Source organism: Eucalyptus grandis, chromosome 2 (assembly GCF_016545825.1).
Source record: "Eucalyptus grandis isolate ANBG69807.140 chromosome 2, ASM1654582v1, whole genome shotgun sequence".
Taxonomy (NCBI): domain Eukaryota; kingdom Viridiplantae; phylum Streptophyta; class Magnoliopsida; order Myrtales; family Myrtaceae; genus Eucalyptus; species Eucalyptus grandis.
Genome location: NC_052613.1, coordinates 30,500,106 through 30,528,089, shown reverse-complemented (window position 1 = coordinate 30,528,089; position 27,984 = coordinate 30,500,106). Strand labels below are relative to the sequence as shown.

The 27,984-nt window shown below is 39.0% G+C and overlaps 3 protein-coding genes across 5 annotated transcripts; 2 read left to right on the top strand and 1 right to left on the bottom strand.

The window, feature by feature from the left end:
• Nucleotides 1–311: 311 nt before the first annotated feature.
• Nucleotides 312–4,864, top strand: LOC104432299 (zinc finger protein GAI-ASSOCIATED FACTOR 1). Its single transcript, XM_010044767.3, has 3 exons — nucleotides 312–954; nucleotides 2,148–2,544; nucleotides 3,897–4,864. Exons 1-3 carry the CDS (start codon nucleotides 732–734, stop codon nucleotides 4,732–4,734), a joined length of 1,458 nt encoding a protein of 485 aa, XP_010043069.1. The 5' UTR covers nucleotides 312–731; the 3' UTR covers nucleotides 4,735–4,864.
• A 10,248-nt stretch (nucleotides 4,865–15,112) lies between these two features.
• Nucleotides 15,113–17,781, top strand: LOC104432298 (psbP domain-containing protein 7, chloroplastic). 2 transcript variants are annotated; one of them, XM_018868502.2, is made up of 4 exons: nucleotides 15,922–16,055; nucleotides 16,167–16,714; nucleotides 17,053–17,260; nucleotides 17,373–17,781. In XM_018868502.2, exons 2-4 carry the CDS (start codon nucleotides 16,615–16,617, stop codon nucleotides 17,683–17,685), a joined length of 621 nt encoding a protein of 206 aa, XP_018724047.2. In that variant the 5' UTR covers nucleotides 15,922–16,055; nucleotides 16,167–16,614; the 3' UTR covers nucleotides 17,686–17,781. The 2 variants fall into 2 exon arrangements, with proteins under 2 accessions (XP_010043068.1, XP_018724047.2); XM_010044766.3 differs by lacking the exon at nucleotides 16,167–16,714 and having other exon boundaries at nucleotides 15,113–16,051.
• Nucleotides 17,782–17,853: 72 nt separating this feature from the next.
• On the bottom strand, nucleotides 17,854–24,966 carry LOC104432297 (lysine-specific demethylase JMJ25). 2 transcript variants are annotated; one of them, XM_010044765.3, is made up of 14 exons: nucleotides 24,650–24,966; nucleotides 23,495–24,187; nucleotides 23,021–23,163; nucleotides 22,845–22,944; nucleotides 22,628–22,760; nucleotides 22,480–22,534; nucleotides 21,478–22,171; nucleotides 21,012–21,341; nucleotides 20,287–20,715; nucleotides 20,041–20,113; nucleotides 19,452–19,537; nucleotides 18,580–18,699; nucleotides 18,422–18,492; nucleotides 17,854–18,133 (listed from the first exon to the last, which is right to left on the bottom strand). In XM_010044765.3, exons 2-14 carry the CDS (start codon nucleotides 24,017–24,019, stop codon nucleotides 18,034–18,036), a joined length of 2,859 nt encoding a protein of 952 aa, XP_010043067.2. In that variant the 5' UTR covers nucleotides 24,020–24,187; nucleotides 24,650–24,966; the 3' UTR covers nucleotides 17,854–18,033. The 2 variants fall into 2 exon arrangements, with proteins under 2 accessions (XP_010043067.2, XP_018724045.2); XM_018868500.2 differs by lacking the exon at nucleotides 24,650–24,966 and adding an exon at nucleotides 24,423–24,575.
• Nucleotides 24,967–27,984: the final 3,018 nt, after the last annotated feature.

Here is a 27,984-nt window from a genome sequence, read left to right as displayed (position 1 = left end):
TCCACAAACTTGTGTGTTTGTGTCTTGTTCTTGAGTATAAATGAGAACAAGACAAGCTGAACAAAATCCATTAGAGAGAATCAATTCCATAATAAGCCAGAAGATTCAAATTTGAAACAGCTTATGAAGTTTTCAATTTATGCCCCACACAAACCTTTTCATTTCACCAAGACTTCATGCAAAGGGCAGCAGCTCCTCTCATTTAAGATTTGAAAAGGACCCAAAGTAAAAATGGCAGAAGCATAGGGGCAATTTGGGAATGAAAGATGCAGCTGTCCCCTTGACATGATATATATGAATATTAAACTGAGTTGAGGAAACTCCATCTTGTTGTGTTCTTCTGGTGCCAAGCAATCAAGGAGCGTTCTCATCTCTCATCAGAAATGAGGGAGAATTCCTTGGTCCTTGTCTTCCTCTAGTCACAACAAATCCCCGGATTTCTCTGTTGTTATTCTCCATTTTATCTTTTTCCTCTCTCCATCACTTTTCTGAGAATCGCTCTTTTGAGAGATGAGAACAAGATAGAACCAAAGTGAAGCAAAAGCCAAGAAAAGAAAGGCGAGAGAAAGAGAGGAAGAAAGAAAGAAACCAAGAGAGTTTGGAAGGTAGAGCGAGAGAGCGAGAGAGAGAGAGAGAGAGAGAGAGAGAGAGAGACAAAATCACTGAAATAAGCAATTTTAATCTTTTTCTTGGCCACCCTTTTATCCCTTTCTACCTTTGTCTTCTTCAAGATGTCAAATATCACAGGTGAAGGTGGGAGCTTCTCTTCAGGCAATACTGGAGAAGCCGAAGTTCAACCACAGGAGCTTCTGAATCACCTCTTTGGTGCTAATAATTCATTATTATCATCTGCTTCAGCTAATAACGATAGTCTCTCTGCGAGTACTCACGATGAGAAGCCGCAACAGCAAGCTCCACAGGCTAAGAAGAAAAGAAGCCTACCAGGAAACCCAGGTAACATCAGTAGATATTCTTGTCATTAATTTAGAGATTCATCTCATGCAGCTGAAACTATTCATTTTCAGATTTGTTGGGCAGATCTTCTTTCTGCTTTCTACCCGTACTGTTGAACTCGCTCTTTTCTTCTTGAATAAGAAAGCTCGCTAACTACATATGATTCAACTCATGTTGATTAGAGTATGTTTGTTCTTGGGTTGAGCTGATTAAATTGCATGATTTATCTCACGCTTTAATCAAGAACTTCAATATTATGTTGTTGGGTGACAATTGGATCTAACATCCGAAGTAAGTATTCAAGCTTTTGGGTTCGACCTTAGGAAAACTAATTTGAGTTTGAGTCTACAGGAACAGTTTGCACAAGAAATCTACTTTGTACTCACACGTCACTTCCAACAAATGTATAAAATACGAGGGGACGTAGATCAAGAAATATTGCTTTTTTAGGAGAACTTTACGAGCTCCTCCGTAGCTAAAATGGGTTCCAGAAATGAAAGAATTATTGGTGGCTGAAAGTTGAGGAGGAGGCTCCATTATTGGCTGAGTATTCCAATCATTGTAGTAAACTGTTGGGCTTGCATTTTTGTATCAATCTCCTTTTTTTTTTAATCCTTTGTTTTTGCTTCTAGCTGTTTCGGGTAAGAGAATCATTTTTCTGTCAATGGAACAATAATTTGTTGGAGACTACTTTGTGGACATATTTATATAATTAATTAATTAATTTGGTGTATCATTGAGGATATTGTTTCTAGAAATTAGTTCTTTAGTTTATAAGATCCACTTACTTTGGTTTGTAGTTGCGTCCCTAGTTTTATATTTGAGCCATGCACATGAAACATTAGACTCAAAGTACGATATTTTATCTGCTCTTTAAGAATTTACCAAAACTGTAGCAAAAAATGGATTTTATTAAAATAATAAAATGTGTGAGTGGACGACCACTGATTTTGAACACAATCGGCATCATAACACCTTTTTCGCTTTTCCCTGATCAAACTTGTCCAATCAACAGTAAATCCTACAAAAGATATTTGAATCATTTGGCGATGAGAAGCAATCAAGCCGTGTGCAGCAATGGCTTATTTCAAAAGACATTAGCATGCAAAATAATCGCCCTGAACACCCCCCACCCCCATAGACATTAAAAAAATATAGAGGACTTGACTTAATACTGTTTTTACTGAATGCAGACCCAAGCGCAGAAGTCATTGCTCTATCCCCAACCACGCTCATGGCGACGAACCGTTTCGTGTGCGAGATATGTAACAAGGGCTTCCAGAGGGACCAGAACCTGCAGCTGCACCGGCGAGGCCACAACCTCCCGTGGAAGCTCAAGCAGAGAGGGAGCGCCGAGATCCGGAAGCGGGTCTACGTGTGCCCTGAGCCGAGCTGCGTACACCACAACCCGGCCCGAGCACTCGGTGACCTGACTGGGATCAAGAAGCACTTCTGCAGGAAGCATGGCGAGAAGAAGTGGAAGTGCGAGAGGTGCTCCAAGAAGTATGCAGTTCAGTCGGATTGGAAGGCTCATTCCAAGACTTGTGGGACTAGAGAATACAAATGTGACTGCGGCACTATATTCTCCAGGTTTGTCCCCTCCCATATGCGCCAGTTAATTATATATCAGGTCGAAAGTGGTCTTTCTGAGCATGTAATATTTCTTGATTCACACAAGCTAGCTAGATACTAGAATAATTTCAAATTGAATTATATGCATTCACATGCAAATTTACCTAAGAATAAATACTTGTTTATATTAAAATTTATGAGGTCTGTTTCAAGAGGGTTCAATAAAATGTGATGCTATTACGTGCATGCATCATAGTCAGGCAATTCTAGATAAGTCAAATTGCTAGATATAGTTTAGAATATATCCGCCCCTTATTGACTTTTCCTAACAACTTAAATGGTAGTTATGACCATGTTTTCAAATTCAGGCATTTTACACACCCCCATGCAGTGATAGAGACTTGGTATACACATAAGAACTTATAAGTTTGTACCTAAGTCGTAAATTATGAGTTTTTTGCTATTTCTTACTTTCGTTAAAAAAGTCACTGGTCGGACTATTGTAGGGGAACAGCCTGCAGAGACATCCAAAACCTTGCACCTTGATATCATGTAGAACTATAGCGAGAGTCCTGCCTTGTGAACTTAATTATATCTAGGATCATGCCTTTCCGTGCCATAAATTAAGGACGCTAAAAGGTGATGTTGCTGCTGCTTCTGACACGTCTTCTTGATCATCCCAAAACCCACATCTCCCCCTGAAATGAATCTGGATGTCTCGGAGTTTAATATTGATAGAGAGCGGACCATACAGATACTAAGCCCGAGGGAGACAGAGGGTGTCATCAACACTGTGTAAAGAAAGTCCAAGGTCAAAGTCGTCCAAAGTTCATGACTCGTTTAGATTAAAAATATTCTCTCTCTCTCTCTCTCTCTCTCGTGGGCCTGGTTACATCTATCATCACAGATTAAAGAATGGATTTATTCAGTCCTAGCCGCCCAAGTGCGACGAAAAGAAAGAACGTCAACGTGCAGCTATTTTCGCAGCTAATGAAACTTTTCAACGTTTTGAACGAAAAAGATAGGGAAAGGTTGATTCTTTCCACATTTACAGGCCAGAGAGGTAGGTAGACATATTTGCATGGTCAAAAAGAAATACTCCCTCGAGGAGATAACGTTGCGTGAATTTACTCGTGTGCTCATTCATAGTGCTTTTCTTCATAATTCTTTGCATAATTACGAGGTTGTGTTGCAGGTTATGATTAGTTGTGTTTCTGGCGCACTCTCGTACATTAATTGACTTTTAGATAATATAATGATATTCTTTAATCGAAATGGTTTAAGCTTTTCGGCATGTAATTATCTCTTCTCTTTTGTTGAGACTTTGTAATTAACTAATCTTCATGCTGCCATTTATTCATATTTTGCAGGAGAGATAGCTTCATCACCCACCGAGCCTTCTGTGATGCCCTAACCGAAGAAAACACCAAGCTAAACCAAGCCCTAGCTCCACACCTACCTTCCTCTGTGGGCCAGCAACCTAATAATCTCTCTTCTTCTTCAGTCCCTCTAAGCCAAGCTCAAAGCAACACCATTCCCTCCACTGAGGCGCCTGAGTTCGCCAACCATGCCGACACGAAACCCCCGTTGTTCTCTCTCCCGCAAGGGCTCATCCTTCACCAATCAAAGCCCATGACGATGCCTCAAACCTTGTTCTCCGGCAACAACCTCTTCGGCACCACCAACGCAAGAACTGTCGCCCCGCCACCGATATCTCCCAGCTTGATCCATGGGATGAATAGCCCACAACGCGGCTCGGCATTCATGTCGGCGACAGCATTATTACAAAAGGCAGCTCAAATGGGCGCAACCGTGAGTAACAACAGCGCAACGAGCTTTGTCTCTGCGCCAATGGCACCGTCGTCGTTCGGGGGAATGTTGCCGAAGCAAGCTCAGCACAATGGAGGCTTTGTGGACCGGTTCATGGAGAAGGGACAAGAAGAGATTAGTGAACAATTCATGAATAATGTGAATAATGGTAGTGATAGAGAGGGAGTTTTTAGTGGATTGTTAGGTCAGAATAGTCATGACTTCTTGAAGAGTTTGGAGGTTGACCATGGTAAGACCACGACGGTTGATTTCCTGGGGATCGGAGGGACGAGATCGGCGGGGAACTTACATGAAGGTCAGAGGGAGATGCCTCTGAAAGGGTTTATGAGTCAGTTTCAACCACAGAGCACAATGGAGAAACCAATGTGGGAGGTTTAAATAGAACAATTGTGTCAATGTTCATGCAATTAATTAGAGATATTTTTGTCTTCCCTATTTCCATCCTTGACCCAATTTTATCCTCTCCATCATATAATAATTTATCCTAAATTCATGTTGTCGTGCTCAATAGTGAAGCTTTGAGGAATTTCTACTATTAAGAAAGGTCAGTATACAATTTTATTTTAATGATCACTCATATTGGTCCCTTGGTTATACTGGTGAAGAAGGCCTGAGAATATGCCTAATTCTCCATGTTCTTCTAAGATCTATATCTTCATTGCAGGAATATTCCAAGACTTTCGATGCTTTGTTATTTCATATAAAAAAAAAAAGAATTCTGCTGGAAAATATTACCAAAAGAACTTATTTCCAACGAAAATAATTTTTTTTTCTGTGTTTGGCTATATCTTGCAAATGACATGACTACAAATAATGAAACACGCATTTGAAAAAAAAAACAAAAATCTCCAGTATAACCTCAAGTTGAGGCATCAAGATCTTGGGCACAAGCATCGAGAACCCGGACAGGATGGTAGTATCTTGGAGAAGTGTACAAAATTCCTAAATATATTGTACTTTTGTCAATTCAATCATAGACATTTCAATTTTACTAATTGAATTCTTAAGATTTACATGTTTTGTCAATTGAGTCAATTCAGTCAACTTTGGCTAAAAATCACTAAAATGAATACTAGCTGCCTACATGACATGAGCGATTATGATGTAAACAATTTTTAATAATATTTTAATATTTTTAAAGAAATTATTAAATTTTTCTTTTTATTTTTTTTTCCTTTTGTACTCTTTATTATTATTATTATTATTAGAGCCTAGCAAGGGCTGCTGGCCACTAATCAAGGCCCAATGACCACCACCAACCATTGGGCAAGGGCTGCGACCCTCCCCCAACGACCACTAATCAAGCCCTTGACAATAGCTAGCAAGGCTACAACCCTCCCCAATGGCCGATGAGAGCTCAATGCCCTCACATACAACCAACAAGGGCTGCAACCCTCGCCTGATGTTTGGTGAGGGATTGCAAGCCTCACTCAGAGCTAGCGAGGGCCGCAACCATTGCCGCAACAAGGGAAAATTGCCAAAAAAATCATAAACATATCGTAATTATGTCAATTCAGTAGTAAATTTATTTTATTTTTCCGCCAATTAAGTCCTAAACCTTTTGCAATTGTATCAATTTAATCCATCCGGCCAAATTTGACCGGCCGGTCTTTGACGTGGACGTCGGGCGACATCGGCGATTTACTTTTTCAAAATTTTTATTAATTTTTTAATCTTCTCTTTTTCCCTTTTTCCCTTTTTCTCTCTCTCTCTCTCTCTCTCTCTCTCTCTCTCTCTCTCTCCGACCAGGCCAAACACTTTATTAATTTTTTAATCTTCTCTTTTTCCCTTTTTTTCCTTCACTCTCTCCCTCCCTCCCTCCCTCCCTCCCGGCCAGGCCAAACACTGAGGCCTCGCCTCCCATCTTCATTTAGCAGCAAACTCAAGGATGGCCTTTATGTATGGCGCTCTAGATGGCTCTCATAATCTAGCAATATGGATTGCTTTGTCGGGTCCCACCTCACCACTAGTGGATTGGTGAGGGCTCGCCTTGCCAGTGACTGGGCAAGCTACCCCATCAACGATGAGGCAAGCCCTTGCTGAATCTGGGCAAGGGTGAGCTTGCTAATCCCTTGCCAATGGATTCGACAAGGGGGCTCACCCTTGCTCTATATGGCGAGGGCTTACCTCATCGGTGGCTGGGCGACCCTCACCTGAATACGGCGGGGCAAGCTCAGCCTCAATCCGGCTTGGCCGACCACCTCATTCCAATGACCAGCCCTCCCCTCTAGCCGGTCATCAGAAGGAGGGAGAGGATGTGCGATGTGCCTCTACTACCTAGATAAAAAGATTTAGACCTCATTTAAATTGAATTAAAATTCAAATAAGAGGTTAATTACCAACTTCAAGGTCTAGGGTCTACAGAAAGTAACCAGAGAAAAACGAAGTAGTATTCCCACATTTAGACAAGCCTTCAAAGAGTTAAAAACTAGACAAAAGCACAAGTCTCTAATTTTGTTATAATGTACGTGTGAGTTGTGTTAGAGAAATCTCACATTGAAGAATATAGAACACTTAATATATCCTAATTGGCTCATAACTCATTAGCTTAAACTTTTGAGTAAAGATACGTCCAATTTGATATATTAACAAGCTTGGACTTAGGCTCCCTCTTAACAATCTCCCCAAGCGAAAGGTGGTATCAGAGCTAATGGTCTATTTTGATGTTTGGTGGATGAGGCTAGGAGTAATTTCTAGAATGTGGACATTGTGGTGTGACAATGCAAACCTGATGGCAAACTTTATATCTTGATGTAGAAAGACATTCACATGTGAGTTGTGTTAGAGTCACATCAAATAATTGATATTGTGTAGAGTACTTGATATATTCTTGTTGGTTCATAACTCATTAGCTTAAGCTTTTGAGAAAATGCGAATCTAACCGGATATGTTAACAAGCTTGGACTTAGACTCCCTTTTGGCGATCTCCTCAGACAAAAGATATCGGGCTTTTTCTATTCGCTCTTAACAAATCCAAGTAACCTCCTTTTGGTTTAACAATTGCGTAGTGATTATGCAATCTGTAGACTGGCTAAGGAGAATTTTTTTGTCTCGTGAATCTTTAATCTAGAAGAGGATTGTCCAACAGCTATATCAAAGCTTGGAAGTTTTTAAAAGGGATTCAGAGTTTGCTAGAGAAAGTGGCAAAAATTAGAAACTTCTACTCTATCTTAACTTAAAATTTCACATGCTCATAAGTGTGATTATAGCTTGTATTCTGATTAACATTATCTTATCTTAATTATACACACACACACACACACACACACACACACACACACATATATATATTGCATTTCCTCCGAAAACCCCTTTTTTGGGAGTATCTGAATTTTATTTTATTTTTTTGATATCATCCTAAATTCTTATTAGAGTTTATTATATGTATGTAAAGAGCTAGTGAAAATGGAAAGTTCAAATATCGGTTTAGACAATTTAAGACAATTTAGTCAACTTATTCAATAGAGACTATTTATGGGAAGCATTCCTTATTGGGTGAGTCATTTAATGTATATAGTGAATTCAACAATATAAAAATTATAATGTGTGGGACTATTTCTACCCCCTATATGATAAGCCCACTCCTTTTCGCTAGTTAAACAATATCGCCCTAACTGTTTTCAACGTTGCACAATTTCCTTCAATATGGTTACTTTTTTTATTTGTAAGCACACATAAATTATACTAATTTTTCTCAACCCAAAATACGTGTAATTTAATTGTCAATTTAAAAAAAAAATCTCATTTCATACAAAGATTTGATTTAATTAAATTTGATTATTTAAATTTGAGCATTAAGGAATTCATTGTGATTGTAATTCGTTAGAAGGGCTTTTTTGTTCCACCTGGTCATCCCATTTTATGTATATAAAAAAAAAGCAATAATAAATTATTTAATGGTGATCAGCACAACAATAATAAAGTTAATAAACATTTGATTGTATTAAAAAGTTTTTTTATTAAAATTTCTGAAGAATTTACTTGATAAGTAATCCATAAATTTGCTTGAAGAGGAAAATAACTAAGTTTCTTGGAGATTTCTCTAAGTTTCTTGCAGATTTCTCCTTTCAACAAAGCTGACATGTAAAGTATTGAAAAATTTTAAAATAAAAAATAAAAAGAAAATATAGTCCCTTCAATAAGTATGGCGTTACCCACTTAAAATTAAAATAAGGACACATGAGATACATGCCTAAAGTTTACATTTTAATTCTGTGTTTTTTTTCCTGCATAAAAATAGAAAAACTAAAACAAGACGCAAAGCGAATAAACGTGGGTTTCATCACTTTAATTTTCAATTTACGAAGTCAAATAACATTATAGCTTTGACAATTATCTTGAGCCCTTGACATTAGTCGTTCTCTCTCCCTCTCTCCTTCTCTCCTGTTTTTCAAATCAGTAAAATTCTCTTATTTCTCCTTTATGGTTTCCCAACAATGCCGAATAGGCTTTGCAACCAAGCTTAGAATCTTGCAGTGGCACGGACAGGTCTCTCCATTACGTTGCGTCCGTAATAATGCTACGGAAGACAAACCTGTTTCAGTCAGTGTCTGGACTGCTGTTTTAGAATTGCAGCTTGTTCAACAAAATCCTGGTGCCTGGAACAATGAGCTGGCTTGTGCTCTCTCAACCTTCAAGGCAAAATCTTTTCCATGTTTACTCTTCAAATTGTCTTGGAGTGCCTATCCTTGTTGTAATATTAATGCGGAAACAATAGAATCTTAAAAATTAAGTCAATGCGAAAATACCAAAGAAATAAACGAGAAATAATAGGATACCATAGACTTATGTGGTCAAGTATTGGTACCTACATCTATGAGAAGCGTTAGAAATAAATAATCTACTATAATCGGAGAAATAAAGTTACAACCGCTCGCATGCTTAAGTATTTCCCACACCTAAATTTAAGCTTAAATCTAAAGTATTTATAAATAAATAACTCAATTTAGATAAACTCACATCACATTTCACCAGTGTTAAAGCTCAAAGCAAAACGTTTACATACGGTGAAACAAGAACTGCATTCGTTCTTTATGCTTCGTACGACGGTTTGCTCCCCACTGTGTGCGGCTTCTTTCTTGTGTAGCGCTCATCAAGAAACCCTTTGGAGTCCATTTGGCGGCTTCAGAAGAGCTCTTTTCTATTTGGCTTTCTTCTCTGACTTTTTATATTCAAAAATAAAGAGAGACGTTTAGTTCTTGGTCAACCGGTCAAACTCGAATAAAAGAATGAATCAATCTTGTCGACCAAATCTTGAGATTTATCTCCAACAAAATAATAAACTTACCATTATCCAAAATACCCACAGCCTAAGAAATCCATAACTTGGATTAATTTGTGTGGTCACCTTTTGGATATTTATCCAACGGATCAAGTTCCGTAAAATTCAAAATCAAGACATAATTTAATAATTCTCCACATTGGCTAAACGTGTGAAGCCAAGTTATAGTGCTTAGAGCTTCAAAAAAAAAAGTCATAGTGCTTATCATCCATATTGCTCAATGGGCGCTCTCTCTCCATAGACGTCAATTGTACTCAAGCAAAATTTGAGGTTCGTCAAAAGAACGGGTTTAGTCATCATGTCGGCCAAGTTCTCTACTATAGCAATCTTTTTCGCAATAACATTATCATTCGCTAAGACATCTCAAATAAAGTGGTACTTGATGTTGATATATTTCATTCACTCATGATAAATTGGATTATACGCCAAATATATCACACCTAGATTATCATAGTGTATATCGACAGTTTTCTATTTTAACCCAAAGTCCAAGACCAAACTTCATAAGTATATCGCCTCATTTGCTATAAAAGTTAGTGCCATATACTCTCTCTCAGTCGAAAACAAGGCAACATGATCTTTTAACGACGTTTTCCAACTAATTGCACCACTTGTTAGCATAAACACATATCCTTTTAATGACTTGCAATCATCCAAGTCACCGGCATGATCCGAATTTACTTAACTAGTTACTCCACTGACATTATCCACTTTACAGCTTCCTAAAAAGCTTTACTATGACACTTTATATAACGACTAATTATGCTCACAGCTTGTGAAATATTATGCCATACTACCCACGGTACTAAAATAGGAAACATGGGACATATGCTTATCCTCCTCCTCAATCTGCGGTGAAAGTTTAAAGTATTTCATTAAATGTATACTTACAGATTTTGCTGACTGTGTATTAAAACATACCATAATTTTATCTATATATTTCTTTTGAAATAAATGTAAAACTCCAGCAGCCGAGTAAGGCAAAATCTCAATACCTAGTATTTTCTTTTCGGCATCTAAATCTTTCATCTCAAATTCAACACTCAACTGCATCTTCAACACATTACAATCATAAATATTCTTACTTGCCATCAGCATATCACCAACGTATAGTAATAAAAATATCAAAAAACCATCATCCAATCTCCTAAAGTAAAACAACTATCATCTGACTTTTCAAATAATCCCGACTAGCCATGAAAGCATTAAAACACTTATACTAATGCCTAAGATATTGTTTCAGCCCATACAAAAAAAAAAAAATTAACAAGCAAATATGATATTCCTTACCCGGAATAACAAATTTCTCTGATTGCGTCATGTAAATCTACTTCTCCAACTCACCATGAAGAAATGTCGTTTTCACATCTAGCTACTCTAGCTAGAGATCTTGTGTAGTAACTAAGGCAAATAAAACACAAACAAAAGTATGTTTTACCACAAGAGAGAACATTGTGTTATAGTCAATGCCCTTTCATTGTGTACACTCATTCGCCACAAGTCTGGCCTTTTCCTCACTATCTCGACACCAAGAATGCCCTTCTTCCTTTTAAAGGCCCATTTACTTTCAACAGTCTTCTAGTTTTTAGGTACTTTAACCATCTCCCATATCTTATTTCGATGGAGTGACTCGATTTCTTCACTCATAACCCCTAACCACAATGACAACTCACTACTAGCCATCACTTCGAAGTAAGACGAAGGCTCAATTGTCTCCACCTTGTCACCTAAAGTCAATGCACAAGTAATATATGTATAACCATAACGTACTAGTGATTTAATTTGTCTTCTCTATTTATTTGTGACTATCGTGTGCTATGGCTATGTTGGTTGTTCACTATCACCGACTTTAGGAACTATAGCCTCATCTATAGCCTCTATCTCTATTACCTCCAAGATCTCCGAAGTCTCTGCTTAAAGTTTCACCTCACTAATGACACCATGATATGTCTACTCTATTGATTGTATCTTAGAATTCCTCTATTGAAGTATTGTAATCTCATTGAAGATCACATCTTTGCTAATTACAAAACCGAGTAATCTAAGATCAATGCACCACAACCTATAACCTTTCACCCCATTTACATAACCTAAAAATATGCACTTCTTTGCTCTCAGCTCAAGCTAACCATCACTTGAATGAGTATAGACAGGACATCCAAATATATGTAATCTAGAGTAATCAATAGGTTTCCCAACCACACTTCCTCAAGAGTCTTCTACTTGATGGAGATCAATTAACCAAGTAACCTGTCATATCCACTGCTTCAACCCGAAATTCATTGCCTAATCTCGCATGCAAAAGCATGTATCGAGCTCATTCAAGCAAAGTTTTGTTCTTTCATTCTACTACACCATTCAATCATGGTGTCTTAGATACTCTGCGATGTCTCACAATCCCCTTTCTCTCACAAAATTTGGTAAAATTTTTACCACAAAACTCTATGTAATTATCAGTTCTCAAGCACTTGATCTATTTATTTGACTATTTCTCTATTAATGCTTTAAATTTCTTGAACCATTCGAACACATCATATTTGTACTTCAAAAAGTATACTACTTCATTCCTCGAATAGTCATTGAAAAATGTTAGCATATATCAGGCGCCTTCTTTTAAAGGAACATGAGACAGGCCTTAAACATCTGAATAAATATATTCAACTAGTTGCCTAGTCGAATGAATAGCTGTAGTAAACTTAATTCGGCGTTACTTCCTAAAGATACAATACTCAAATAAACCTAGCTTTTTTGTCTTCTGACTCTTCAACAACCTCTTTTCACTTAGCATCGCCATACATGCCTTACTCATGTGCCCTAAACGCATATATCATAACTAAGTTAAGTCAAAGTCTAACTAACCTGATAAAACTATAGCAAGTCCAATCATGGTCTCTCTTAGTAGATGATAGAGTATTCACTTTTTTTCCCTTCATCTTTGTCATGGCACCTTGACAGATATTCAATACTCAACTTTCAGCTGCATACCTACACTTGATGTCATCATCTGTCCCCAAAGAAATAAGGTTCTTCTTGAACTTTAATACATGTCTCACATCTGTCAATGTGGCACCATCTCATTGTACATCCGAATACAAATTGTCCCTATCCCCACAACCTTGTAAGCTACCAAAAAAAAAAAAACTCTATCACCATCTATAGTTTGGTAAGTAGTAAACAAGTTCTTTTAAGACACCATATGAGAAGAACACCTCGAATGTAGCACTCATTCGTCTCCTGATGAACTAGTAGTTACATGCAAGATAACATCTACATCACCAGTGCTCTCCTCGACAACGTTCACCATAATAATTGTGACATTCTGCCTATCACCTCAATTTCTTTGATTTGGACAATCTCTCTTAATATGCCCCTCCTCGTGATACTTAAAACACTTCACGTGTCCCTTGGACTTTCTATGGCATGATTTTGACCTGCTTATACCTCTACTACTATTAGGCTCTCAATATTGATCTCTACCCTAAATCACTAGTTGCTATGCTACCCCCTACGCCAAATTGTCATCTCACAACTTTCTTTGTTACTTCTTAGAGAACAAAGAGAACTTTACCTCTTCTGAGGTAATCATGGTACACCCCTGCAATAGTGAATCAATAAAGTGTTTATATGGTTGTGGTAAAAAAGTTAACAACATCATGCATCGTTCTTCATCAACAAGTATCTTAACAACGTTTTTCAAATCCATCATGAGTGTATTAAATTCATGTAAGTGGGATATGTTAGATGTATCTTCAGTATATCTAAACTGAAACATTATCTTCAATTTGTACAAGCAATTGTTCAAACCTTTCGTTATATAGAGTGCCCATAATGCTGAGGCATTTTTCTCATTAGCCACCTTTATCAACACCTCATTCGACAAATTCAACAGGATTGTACTATTTACTCTCTCCATTAACTCTATCCTATTAGAGGCTTTCATTGTAACCAACAACTCATCCTCATCATCCAATGCCTTGGACAAATCTTAGGTTGTCAATAGTGCTCGCATCTTAATGCTCCATAACCCAAAATTGTTCCTATCGTTCAACTACTCAATTTCAACTTTCGCCTCAGCCATAATTACAATAACAGAATTTTCAAATAATAATCAGACAAGCAAAAACCCAAAATCACAATCAAGAAATCAAATCCCAAGCTCTGATAAACTATTGTAATATTAAAACAGAAACAACAAGAATTTTGCAAATTAAGTCAATGCGAAAATACCAAAGAAATAAATAGGGAGTAATAAGACACCAAAGATTTACGTGGTATGATCTGAGTATCGATACCTAGATCCATATGGAAAGTAAGTAGTAAATAATCTACTATAATCGAAGAATTAGATTTACAATTACTCATACACTCAAGTTTTCCCGTACCTAGATTAAGCCCAAACCCAAAATATTTACAAATAAATAATTCAATTTAGATATAAACTCACAGTACATATCACTAACGTTCGAGCCCAAAGCAAAACATTCAGGTACGATGAAACAAAAATTGTTTTCTTTCTTTTGTGCTTCGTACGACGATTTGCTCCTCATTGTGTGCAACTTCTTTCTTTTGCAACGCCCGTCAAGAAACCCTTTGGAGTCCACTATGTGGCTTCAAAAGAGCTCTCTTCTATTTGTCTTTCTTATCTGATTTTTATATTCAAAAATAAAGAGAGACGTGCACTTCTTGGTCAACTGGTCAAACTCTGGTAAAAGAAGAAATCAATCTTGTTGACTAAATCTTGAGATTTATCTCTAATGGAATGGCAACCTACCATTATCCAAAAAACCACCACCCAAGAAATTCATAACTTGGATTAATTTGTGCGGTCACATTTTGGATATTTATCCAAATATATTCAATAGATTGAATTTCATGAAAATTCAAATTTGAGATACAATTTAACAATTCTCGTCCACTATCAATGTTGATTTGATTGAACAAAGGATTAAGAATGATGTTAGCGGAAGGATTCTTGTTTGTATTAGGAGGAGAATATGCTTGGACAGTCGTAGGACACTGTTCTAAATGGGACCTCCCTGAGTTGTGTACAGACCATTGAGCATGTAACAGGAGTTGCTCTTCTGCTTTTTGTTGCTTTTTGCAGTAAAATTCTGACTTACTAAAAGATTTATATTTGACCTATAAAGATTAAAAAGTTTTCTAGATTTTCTTGGGCCAGAAAAAGCAAACTGTAAAGATTGAAAAGGTTGGCTTGACTCATGGATTAGCTCCTTGACTCGGCCGAGAGGGCAGCCCAGACCCTATGCTGGAATTTGAATGATTCTACACACTCAAATCGAGGCCAATTTGGCTTGTTCATTCAGATTTTGGTTTGTGTAACTTTCCACTTTCGATCGGTGTACAAACTGGGCCTACTTCTTTTCCATTCTTTGTCTTCTTCAATGCTCCAAGCATTCGTTATTCCTCGTTCCGCTGTCCTGGTTATCGTCCTTAAAGCATCTCATTTGATTCTAATCTCGCCTTCCGCTCTCTTGTTCTAGCCAGTCTGTTTACGTTACTAGAATTCCCAGCGACCCGGAGCTGATGAATCCTGCGGACGGTCATAGAGACCATGGCTAAGGCAGACGTGGTCTTAGAAAGGCTCCGACCCAACCACACCCCAACCTCAAATGGCTCAGAACAGAGGGATTTTCTCCACTTTGCAACCCGGTCCAAATTGCCGTCCTTTGGTTCAGCTTCTCTTCCTCGAGCTTCTCTGTCCGTCCGATCTGAAATTATTGGAATATACAGAGATGTCGACTGAGGTGAGTACTGAAGTGGGTGTTGAAGGAAAAGCAATCCCTGAGGCTGATTCATCAATGAAGAAACGCTGCTCATTCGGGACCTACTATATAAAGCATTTCTTAGAGGCTAGTAGTTAGATTCACGTGCAACAAGCGTGCATCTTTTTCTAGCCCCTGAAGAATTATGGACCACTAAAATTAGATAACCTTATCATATCGGAGAACCCAGGGAATGGTTTCCTCCGAAGATCAGACTCCATGCACGGCATCACGTAAACCTATATTGTACATGTATCTGTCTATAACCCCATCAAGACGGCGAAGAGCTTGATGTTGAGCTCACATTACCACGCGGGATGCAGATTTCAATCTCTCCCTCGGATTCGCACGATGGCGCGATCCGACAGCGACCCAGAAGAGAGTTTCAGGGACGCATCGATGCGGCCCAGGAGATCCCCGGCCGAGCAATTCGCGCCTCTGGCATCAACGTTCAGGAGGAGGATCCTTGTCGGCATAGGCTCGGCCTCTCTCGTGGCTCTTGGCGCTGATTTTGGTGGAATCACGAGCTTGATTCTCGGGTTGTCACCAGAGACCGGCCGGGGTCTGAAGTTGGACGTGCTCTATCCTATCAAAGGGTATAGTCGATGCATCGAGACCAGTGAAGGATTTGGTTAGTAAGTTCCTATAACTTGCAGCATTTGCAGCATTTTTGGGTAGTCATAGGCTCTAATCTCCTCACAAAGCAGAACACACGTCCTCTAGCCTCATAATAGTCTTTTGGAAAGAGTCAATGGCAGGGACCAGAAAAAAGAAAAGAACGTGATGCGTAAAAGGTGGAGAGATATTCTCACTTTAGCCGAAAACAAGGAGAGACAGGTGGGGGAGAGCATTTATTCTCACTTTGACACAGAACTAGGAGCAATACCTCTGCAGCAACCTTGAAGCTAGTTCAGACCAGGGGGAGGTTGATTACCCCTTCTTCATTAAAAAGCTTTAGCCGAACGAAACCCGGCATTAACAAGCCAATTTGTTGGTATCTGAATCAAACAGCTTCTTCAGTAAATTTCTTTCGTTGAATGTACGGCTCATGGAAGGTTCAGATGAAGTGGATCGAGAACCAGTGCACCGGCAGGTCACCTTTCGTGAGCTTGCCATGGGGAGGGTAGATAATGAAGAAGCCGATGTCCCCATCACAGAGAATCGGAGAGCTCCTTGGCCTTCTTGAGAAACCCCATGTGGGTACACCAGATTCTCGATCGGCTTCATCTGAACCTTTCCACGAGACATATATCCAGCGGAAATACGTTCACTTCAGAGAAGCTCTTCAATTCAGGTACAAACAACTTGGCTTGTTAAAGCTGGTTCTTGTTCTGGTAAAGCTTTTCGTTAAGAAAGGGTAGTCCTGTACAAGTGCTGTGTGCACCCAACCTCCCTCTAGTCTGAACTAAGATTCAAGGTTGCTGCATAACTTTTTGCTTCCTGTTTCTTGGTTAAAAAGCTCTCTCTCTCTCTCTCTCTCCCTACCCCTCCTTTAGACATCTTTTAGCCATCACTGCCATGAATGGTAGCTAGCTAGACATTCAGTGTAGCAACATCTTCAGTTAAATGAAATGAGGAAAGGGGTGAAGTGACCACTGATCAGTTGAAGACAGTTTTTCTATTCATGAACAGAGTTCATTTACCCAGCAAATTGGGTTGGGGATCAGACACTGCTGTACAGAGCCGCTGGAAAGGCAGAGCTTGAGAGAGGACTTGATCCGCCTCCCTTAAATAGGCGACGCCAGAACGTAAACGAGCCGGTCGTTGCATTTGGCCCTCCCAGCACCAATGGCGAGCTTAATGTTAGCGTCATCGTGTCTAAGGTTCCGCTTGATTTCTCGTGAGTCCTCTTTTCATGACTCTAGCCACAAGAGACATGTACGTTAGCCTCCTCTCATCAGCATCCCCCGTCAGAAATTATGGTCAGTTCTCACTGTTTCCCTCTTAACCAGGATTGAGTCGTTCGGAGGACCGGAAGAGGTTGGACAGGCCATAGTTCAGACCATCGTGGGATCTAGCCGCCGTCCCGATGTTAAAGGAAGCTTGGTCAAGTCAACTTTGAGAAACGATCCTTCCAAGATGGTCAAGTATTACGAACTCGAGTTTAGAGTCGAAAGCCCCTCATTCCGACGGCATAACATTGCTGTCTGCTGTACGCAAAGTGGTAAATTATACACTCTGAATGCTCAAGCACCGGAATCGGCATGGCCAGAGCTGAAAGCAGACTTTTATACCATTGCTGAGTCTTTTGTACTGACTTCTTGAGAGAGAGAGAGAGTTCTGGGAGTAGAATATGTAATTGAACTCAATCATTTCTAAAGCCCCAAAAACCTTGGGGACATATGGCCCTTTAAGTCTTAATTGCTTGCTTATACACTCTTAACATAGAGCAGTCACTGACGAAAACGCACTTTCTTAACACACAAACGGGTATGCATTTAAATCGACGACATATAATCCAATCCATGGAAATGAAGCTTGTTTAGCATCTACAACAAGCAAATAAATCCCTATTGCCAATAAAATACATATGGTACAATTTAACCAAGCAAAAATAGCTCCCCTTTGAATGCCAAAATATGATTATCTGTACAAACAAGTGCTGTACAAGATTTAAGAACACGCAACCTGCTTTCGCTTAGTTATCTTCTCCAAGTTTGCTGACACCTCTGATGTAAGATTAGGATCCTCAAACCCAAGCTCTGCCCCGAATCTGATGTGAGAGAATATAGGAATCATAAGAAATTTACTCCTGACAGTGATATAAGTTGTACACAGAGGCCGTTACAAAAATAATGATATTTACTTAAGAAGTCTTAAGGGAATTGTTGGAAAGTGTTAACGCCAATCACTTCAGAAGCAGCAGTTTTAAGATTGGCTACTCAATCCTAAAAGTTGACTCAAAGGGAAAGGAAGCTTATGCTGAGTACTACAATCCAGCAGACAAGATCTGGATTTTTCTTTTCTGGTCACACAGTAAAAATTGGATCAGTTCGCTTACTTTGGATCAAGAACCAACTTTTGGACTTCTTTGATAGCTGAACTTGCTGCATATAACGATATTTTTCCAACCTGCACATAGAACTCCATCACATGTAAGATACGAGACAATAACACATGCAACATCATTACTCTAGGTAGAATTTCTGTCATGCTGACCTCCAGAATCTGAAGTTTTGATTCATGATCATTTGGAAGACAGCGAATTTCTTCAGCTAGTCTGAGAGCTTCTCCCAAGCTTTCAGGAGACACGAAATCCAGGCCTAGCTGTACATTAGACTGAAAGGTACAAAAAAGAGTCGTTACAAATTGTTGCAAGTAAAGTCCAATGAGATGTTAGGATATGCATACAACAACATAAACTCAAGAATGATCTGATCTTTTAATGAGTAGTTAATAATCTTCAGCTTGAAAAGGTGAAAATGTATTTCATGTGATTGATCCGCAGACTAAAGACAAATCACGGAACATATTATAATGGAGTTATCTCCAAATCAGATACATAGATGACCAGTAAGCACACAGATGTTTTCAAGCATAACAAATATTTTCAAGATCGCAGAGACAATAAGCAGAAGATCAATTGCCAACCCAACACTGAACATGAAGCAAAATAAACACTTTAAGTTGATAAGTACTTGCTCCATATATCTTTTATGTAAGCAAAATAAACTAACAAATTACTATAGTCCCCTCGTCTTCTGAAAAGAGCCCTAGAAAAGACATGGTTCTTCGTCGATCGAAGGGCATTGCTGTGCCTGTTTCAATTGGGAAAAAACCTTGCAATGAAGTTTTACTTGAGAAGCATCAAACCGTGATTGCCACGATTGCTTCTCCAAATTCATAGCAGTTGTAACTACCATGGTTTTCTCAATTATAGCTTACTTACCAACTGAAAAGATATCAAAGATATTTGGATTACATAGTTCAAATATTTATTGAAACTGATAATTACTATAAAGAAATCACAATCTCATAAAGCTCGCAGGTGAGCTGTAAAACTAGAAGTAAGATCAACAAAGAAAACTTGCCTGGAGATTTCTCAACTGGAAAGGGCATCCAGCTGGGACAAAAACAGCTTGTCCTAGATGCTGTACAAATGACCAAGGCTCCACTCCTGAGAAAGGTTGAAAAGGATTTCCTTGACTTAAGATGTGCAACTCAGAGAACCCAGTAAGTATACAAAGTTGACAATGATTTGAGCAGTCATATGCTGGAGGCTGGTTCAAATGTGAAGCTTCTTATCAGGCTAAACCAGTCATTGACTATAGGGATCCATGGACAGTCAACACACAGTATTGCTGCTCATCCAACATAGCAACACCCAAAATTACTTTCAAAAACATTGCAGCATTTTTGTCGGGCTTGAAAAGTTGAATTTGCTGAAAAACTATAACAAATTCTAAAAATACCACAATCTACCAAATTAGTAAAATCCTCTCCACAGTACCAGTCATATGTTAACAGATTGGCTTAGGAACTGCATAAAGCAGAACAAAAGTGTAGCTCACATTATTCATTTTCCTTTTTAAAATTTTATTTAACTGGATAAACAAATAAGTTCACTTTGTTTTAAACTTTAAAAGAGCGTGAAATGAAGAAGGACAGATATGCCCTTACCAAACTCTTCTCTCAATTTTCTCATGTGCTGCATGTCAAGGAATATCACATCGTCAAAAAGAGGATAGGTCGCCTGAAACCAAACCAGTCGATTATATGCAGAACAGGCAGATAAAAAGAATTCGAAACAAAGTAATGGATGAAAAAAGAACAAGAGCGGAATTTGGCACTTGTTTCGGCATTTCATTTTTTATCTGTTTTTTGCCTTCTGATATTGAAGAAAAGGGAGTACTAAGAGAAACTCACTATATCATCTAAACTCCCTGGCATCCCCAACTCCTTCCAATGTTTCTGCATATAGTTTATTAATTTGGGTACATCCTGCCTCTGGAATATGTCCCAATGGACACCAGAAGTATTATCACCACAGCCACCTTCATCATCTCTATTCAAGAGTTCTAGATTGGCATTTTTCTCTTCCACCAAAGAGGGCATTCCCATCTCTTGATCCTCAATTCTCCCGTCGGCATTTGTAGCCAAATGGGCACCATGATCTTCTAGAATATTGTATCTCCCGGCATGTTGATCAGGTAAATGTCTTCCATCCACACCTGAATCTAGATTCCCATGCATCTGTTTCAGGATAGATTGCCCAGTTGACCTCCGATTCTTCCCTAATTTTGTCTTATCCCAACTCTTACACTTCATTTCACATGTATGTGCCAGCAGATATACCTGAATTTACCTCAATAGTCAGGTAGAAGTTATTTTTAATTTTTTCAGTTACTCCATCACGACATAGCATGCCAAGGACTATTAAAAGAAACTTCAAACTTGCTAAATACAGTGTAAAGGTAGACATTCTGATATAGTAACCAGTAACCATATCTCTGGGCTTTATGCCAAGGGAGCCTGGATTGTATTCATCATGAAAAAGAATCTCATTCAAACAAATTGTAAAGGACCAAACAGACAATAAGGTTTTAAATATTACACGATATAGCTCCCAGAGGCTATTAAGAGAAATTTACCAGGTCACGCATGTTGAAATGCAGGTTGGTCACTGAATCACCTTTACCAAGTTCCTCTTTAGTCCCATAAGAAATATAAATTTTAGGGCCTACATCATTTTGCAGGGAGTAGTGAGGCACTTTCGCTGCCAGGTTAAGAATTCCCCACTTAGAATGAATGTATTCAAGCAAAGGCAGTTTGCTGATAAATTCTGTCCTCTGATACAACAAAAATTCTTCAGAAGCACCAGGAGAAGGCCAATCCTTCAATCTCAACATTTTTGGCAATCCATTCTCGTGAATATGTCCCTCCGAGTATCCCTTGATAAATTGATCAAGATCAATATCAATCTGTTGCATTGCAGGAACAACAATCAGTATAGATACTTACGACACTTCCACCAAGTGGATTTTCTGTTTTTTATATCATTATCTGAAATATTTTAGTGCATAAGAAAATGAATGCGTATTGACATCACAAGCTTACCTCTGAAGATTTCAAGCAGTCTACAGCCCTCACTTTTTTGTTCTCATATTTCATTTTCTCATCAGCCATATCCTGGATCCCCCTCCTGATGAGAACAGGATCCCAGCTTGAAATGCATGAATGGTCCCAAACCTGCTTAACAAGGACAGGTTCACCCTTAAACCAGTGTTTTCTGAACTCACTGATCCCTTGTGCTCTAATATCATGAGATGTGGGGCAATACAAGCTACCCTTTTTACCCTCCTTTATAGGAATGGAAGCTTCCTGGCCGAAATTGGACTGGCTCGACCCATCATTTTGCTGATTGGCAGAATTATTAACTTTGCAGCCACTGACCAATTCTTCCACATTTTTAACAAGCTTTGCAACCCAGTTCATCTTGAAAATGCGCGTTAGATTTAGAGAAGGATAACCACAGCCACCGTACTTCTTAGGGGGGCATGGAATACTATCATCACTGCCAGCTCGCCAATCAGGAAAATTATCTGTAAACTTTAATCTTACTTTGGGTCCTTTTACATAATCTACAGATTCTTTGTCCTGAGTACTCCCACCAATCTGATCATCCGCTGATGTTTCTCTTACTCTGTCTCTGGATGCTTCACGAAGATCTTGACAGCAATGAAGACACATATCAAACGGACAATTTGTGCAGTGCCTGTGGTAATCAACAATGGGAATCCTACATATATTGCTGCAGGGAAACACATCCAGTAAACCACCAGCTAAATCTTCAAATGAAGAATAAATTTGTTCCTCTCACTGATCACTGCATGGATCGAACCAAAAATGACCCGTTGAACATCAAAAGACTCTTGCCTTTGTACATAAGGAAATAAAGAATGCAAAGTTCTATACAGAGGAAATTCAATATATAAATCAAAAATCAGCAAAGCAAGGACGCAGAGGCTGGTATCTCAGAAGATGGTGAATGGTAGTCATGACATGTCGTGAATTATATTTCTCAATTAAGGATATAACTTACAAACAGTAGTAAGTTACCAGCACATTTGCTCATCTGCACTCAATTTAACCCTGGGAAGATCTATGTCAGGCCCTGTAGAAAAGAAATGGAGCAATCTCTAAGGATAATATGTCATAAGAGAAACTTTCTAGCGTGAAATGCCACTGAAACATCCAACTGTCTTACCCCGCAACCTTTTCTCCAATTCAATCTCAGAGCACTGTTCATAATGGATCTGACGAATTACAGGAAGCACAGCAGACAAAAGGCAGTAAAGATACTGCAACTTATCTAGGACAGGAATCTCCCGTATTCTCATCTGCAACTTAGAGCAAGTGAATGTGATGGGAAAAACTATAGAATAAAACCTAGACGAATCTCAGCAATCCTCAAAATAAAGTACCTTTATCAGATGCTCTCCACGCAAGCACACCTTGCAACTACAAGCACCACGACATGCAGGACAAGCCTTCTGAAGATCTTCCAAAGAAATGTCTGAGTACCTACAATGTTAAGCCATCCAAATTAGAAAGCTGACAAGACAGAATGATAGGTGCACACATCAAAAAGCAATCCTACCATTGAGATATACAACTGTCACAGTAACCCCGCCGATCGCATTTCAGGCACCAAATAACTTTGTCTCTGGAATTCCTCCGGCAGTGATGGCAGATATGTCCACCTGTATCTTCAGAGGAATCCGTGCTTCTTTCAGAGTATTCCTGAAAGCAAAAGTATTATCTAAATATTAGGATAGTAAAGAAGAAAGAGAAATAATAAATCTAGAGTGGCTCCAACATCTCCCAAGCAACCCAACTCTCAATCCAATCAAACAGATTTGTCCACACATGCTCAATGGGCTGCAAGGTTTCAATCATTGAAAAGTTGACTCTGCAGTTATAATTATGCCACCTGGGAGCTGCATGCCCAGTGCCTCTCCAGGTAACCTTTCCCAATATTGTCTCAAACCACTGACAGTTTTCTACATTATAAAAAATGAAAGTGAACAACTACATAAATAACAATTCCCACTCTCTACCAACAGAGGCTCACCGTCATAGGACTAGTATCATAGCTCCTTTGTGACCTGTTCCTGGACGAATTCCCTGTCGGTGTCTTATAAGGCCTCCAATTCTCTTCAAATTCTGTCAACTCTCTTTGTGAATTATCCACAGACCTTCTGAAATTGCGGGAGGAGCTCCGCGGAGGAGTTGTTTCTGGCGAATGCTGAACCCGATTCTTAGACACCTTATTCTTACTTTTCTTCCCTGAAGTCGGAAGAGGATGATCTGCAGTTTTCATGTTTATCAATGGCATGTCAAAATCATCATTCTTGCTTTCCAAGTATATATCACTTTCAGCTATTGATTTCCTTTTGGCCTTCTTCATACTAGCTCTTAAAGCGGAATTAGCAGCCCTCTTCTTTGCCTGATAATAATGCTTCTCACACACTGTTTTATCTGGCATGCACATTGCGTTGCATCTCCATTGCTTCCCATCAGACCTCTTGCATCGCATGTCATCAGGGATACCAACATTGTCCTCCGCATTGCCGGAGGCTAAACGTGAATGATCCATTAAAACTTTCTGATGATCTTAAACCCCAAATAAACTTGCAAAAACCCACTGCTTATGAGATCAATCCACAGGGCTGCATAGCTCGCCTTTCACTCATCTCAGGAGGAGAGTATCATGGACAAGCAAATCCCAGAACAAGAGGGAACAGAGGGGACACGATTCGGACATCTGAAAATGAGATTACGACAAGCAATCTTCAGATTAAAAACAGAAAGACACAGCACATAAGTATATCTAAACTACAATGTTAAATGTAACTAATTAACCAGGCGAAACCAGCACAAGATAACCAACACAGAAAAAGGCAAAACCAGCAACAATCCACGCAACAACAACTTCACAGCATGTTCCTCGATCACTCTACACTGCCCTAAACTACCACGGAACACTCGAAACAGCACACCTCGTCAGTTCATCCTCCCTCCACTCGCGGGCAAGACGGAAAAGCCACAAATTTGCTCGCGCGCGGCCTCGACTCAAAACTCTCTACTCGGAGCCAAAGAGGAGAGCGGAACAAATCCCAGATTCGCCACCACTCGAGCCTCCGAATCCTCAATTCGTCGCACCCTAAAGATCGCGAGCACAAGGAAGGGGCACAGTCATCGAACCAGAACAGATCAAAACTCTCACCAAAAATCGCGGCGGCGGCGGCGGCGACGGCGGCGGAACAGCGGAAGGCGACCTCGGTCTAGGGTTTCCGGACAGGCCGCGACGGGCAATGCTCGACGACCTACTGTACTGTGCGAGACACAGCTCGAGCCGAGCGAAGCGCGAGCACGCTGCCGCTGCTTCGATTGATCGAGCTTCGGCCTGGACAGCGATGGAGGATTACTCGAGACTCGAGACGAGATTCTAGAGAGAGAGAGGGGGGGTAGAGAGAGAGAGAGTCGTCTTCTTCGCAGAGCTCACAGCTCTCTCTCTCTCTCTTTCGTGCCTTCTGCTCTGCAAACTAGCGCTCCAGGCGTGTAAAAATTTCTTTTTTTTATTTCTTTTTTTTTAAGAATTTTATTTTGTGTTTTTTATTTTATTATTTTCCTGTGCAAACTAGAGGTCCGGGAAGTTGAGTTGACCAGAAACTCCGGCCGGCGAGACCCGGCGGCTCACCGTCCGCCGGAGCACCGGCTAGCGGCGGAGGGTGTTGAATATGTAATTTTGATGATTTTTGCAAGAAAAGTTTAGTCAATATCCCATAACGCTCACTTCTTTTCTTCTTTTTTATCTAACTTCCCATTCAAAAATTTGATTAGAAAAAAATAAAAGAAAATGTTGTGAGTTTTAGGTTTTATATATTTCATCGGGCTTGACATGCCTTGTGTCATATAAAATTTAATTAATGAAATCCTTAGACGACCAAATGCTCTTCTTGAATAATTATGTCGATTTTATTAATATCAATATTAAGATTTGATTATCCGTGGCAAGGATTCTCTAATTCAATCGGTGCTACTGAGTTCATGTCGATATATTTATTTGTCAATTTCACAACTACCCTATCATAAATCTATTACATCTTTTTAAACAATTCTTGTTTATTGTATCAAACACGGTCCACCAAAATTCTTTTTGTCCATGAGCCAAGGGAGCTATATTGGCCGACAATATTCAGGCACATCTAAATGCTCCAAATCACCTCCACTCAACCAATATCTACCAATGAATCTTTTCGTTACTGTCATTACAATTAACTTATAGGCCCTGAATCTCATATTTATTGGAAAAACATCATCTAATCTTTGCATCAAATTGAAGGGGAGCTGAGTATATCAATGGATAAATCTATACATCCTCATAATCAATGATGATAAACGAAGAGAGACATGTTCACTCATAATCCAAACCGACAAAGAGAGATACCTTGGATGCCGGAATCGATGGAGTGCGATGGAGAAGGGGGGAAACGAGGAGCCACCGGCACTTGTCATTGGGTGGGGAAACTCGACGAGATTGGCCTAGCGAACGTCACCCTCTTTGCTTTACTATCCAGAAGAAAAGCACTATGCAATAGAGGAGGAGGGGGCAGCTCTGGAGGCGCTGAGGGGGACGAGAACAAAAAAAGCCCTAAGTTGTGTGAGAAAAGATTGGGGAAAATGAATTCCTTTTCTCATAAAGAGAAAGCATTTTCCTATTTTTTGTTGATCGAAAACATTTCGCTCTTTTTTTTTTTTTTGGTCAGATTGAAAAAAATTTACTGGACCGCTCGGGGTTTTCACCCCGAAATACGGAAAAAAATTGGATAACATTTTTATGGAAATAAATAGGGCCTTAGTCTTGTGGATTAATTATTTGAAGCTAAGACATTAATGGACACGCCTATGAGGTAGATAATGAATCCTAAAATTTGCGCATGCCCTTTTGGTGTAGACATTGCATTTACAAGCCAAGGATATGTATGTTTCACAGAACATAAGTAATTTAAAATATATTTTTCTAATAATAATCGATTATAACAATTAATTAATTAGAAACATTTTCATTATCTACAACAATATATGTTTAAATATATATATGAGCGATGAATATATTTTTCGTCCATTTTTTTAAGTGATACAAGCGATCATTTTCTTTAAAAAAATCAAATCATTTATTTATTGCAAAATAAATGCAACATAAATTACCATAAGAGACTAAGGATTTGTTTTTTTTTTTTTTTACCCAATTGGAGAATTGTTGTACATACATATGTGAATTATCAGATTTTGATTTATTTTCGAAGAATTCTTACATCCTTTTCCGCAAAAACTATAAAGCTAAAACATGAAACAATGGTATTTTAGGTGCATTAAAGGGAAATAAATGACCTAAAAAGTGGGATTCTGGCTTCCTTTTATTTAATAAAATCCATAAGTCTATCGATTTAATTAATACCAGCACGAAATTTACTTCGTTTAAGACAAAGATTTTGCAGTGATAAGTTTACCCTTTCATAAATATGTTTGTTAATCAATAATATTGATGGGTTTCTTAGTTCATGACTTTCAATTAGAAAACTTAAATTAATTCATCAAAGTTTTACTTGTCATCCCTTTTACTTGTAAAATTGCGAAGGGATTATATTGCCAAAAAAAAAGGCCTAACGTTTAATCATTTTACAAATATCATACGGTAACAAAGTAAAATTTCGATGGAGGATATTGCCAAAAGGACCTCATATGTAATCATTTTACGGTGAGGGATTTCATAACAATTTCCAAAGTGTTAGGAATGTTATTTGATAATAATTAAATATTAAGCCGTGTCTTTAATTAGGGGTGTGCAAAAGAATCGGAATCCGCCCGAAACCGCCAGAAACTGGCGGTTCTTGAGGGAACCGGTCCGGTTTCCTGTTCCAATTTATGGGAACCGATGGGTACCGGTCTAGTTCTCGGTTCCATGGGTGAAGCCATCCACTCGCTCACCCAAACCTAACCAATTAATTTTTCTATGAGCTTCAACAATCTCTGCGGGGAATTGGCTTCTGCCCCCCTCCTTCCTCTATGCAACCATAGCCTTAGATATCCCATAAAGAACCGACTTTTTATCCCAATATAACAAATACAAGCCTCTCAAAACATAAGCAATAAATCACAATATGATCCGAAAACACCAACGTGAATTGCAACGACCCTCGAGATCCAAACCCAACAAACCACCCAACGCAACTAGAAACAAGAATGCAACGTATCAAAAGAAGAAGAAGCAAGAAGCAGAGACCCTGAAACGAAAACGAAACCAACAAAAAACTATGCAAAGCGGCCCTATCAGACGTCAACGAACTCACGAACGAACTTGTAGCAAAAGGGAAAGCTCGGAGAGCAAAAGCCAAAGAGCCTCGCGGGCAGGGTCCTCTAAATTCATGCGAAACGAGAAGATACCAAAGAGAGAGAGAGAGAGATAGGCAGGGGGGAAATGATGGGTTTCTTTCTTCCTTTCCCTTGAAGACTGGGCAACAAGGAAAAGAGAAGAAAGAGACCAGGAATGGATGTCAA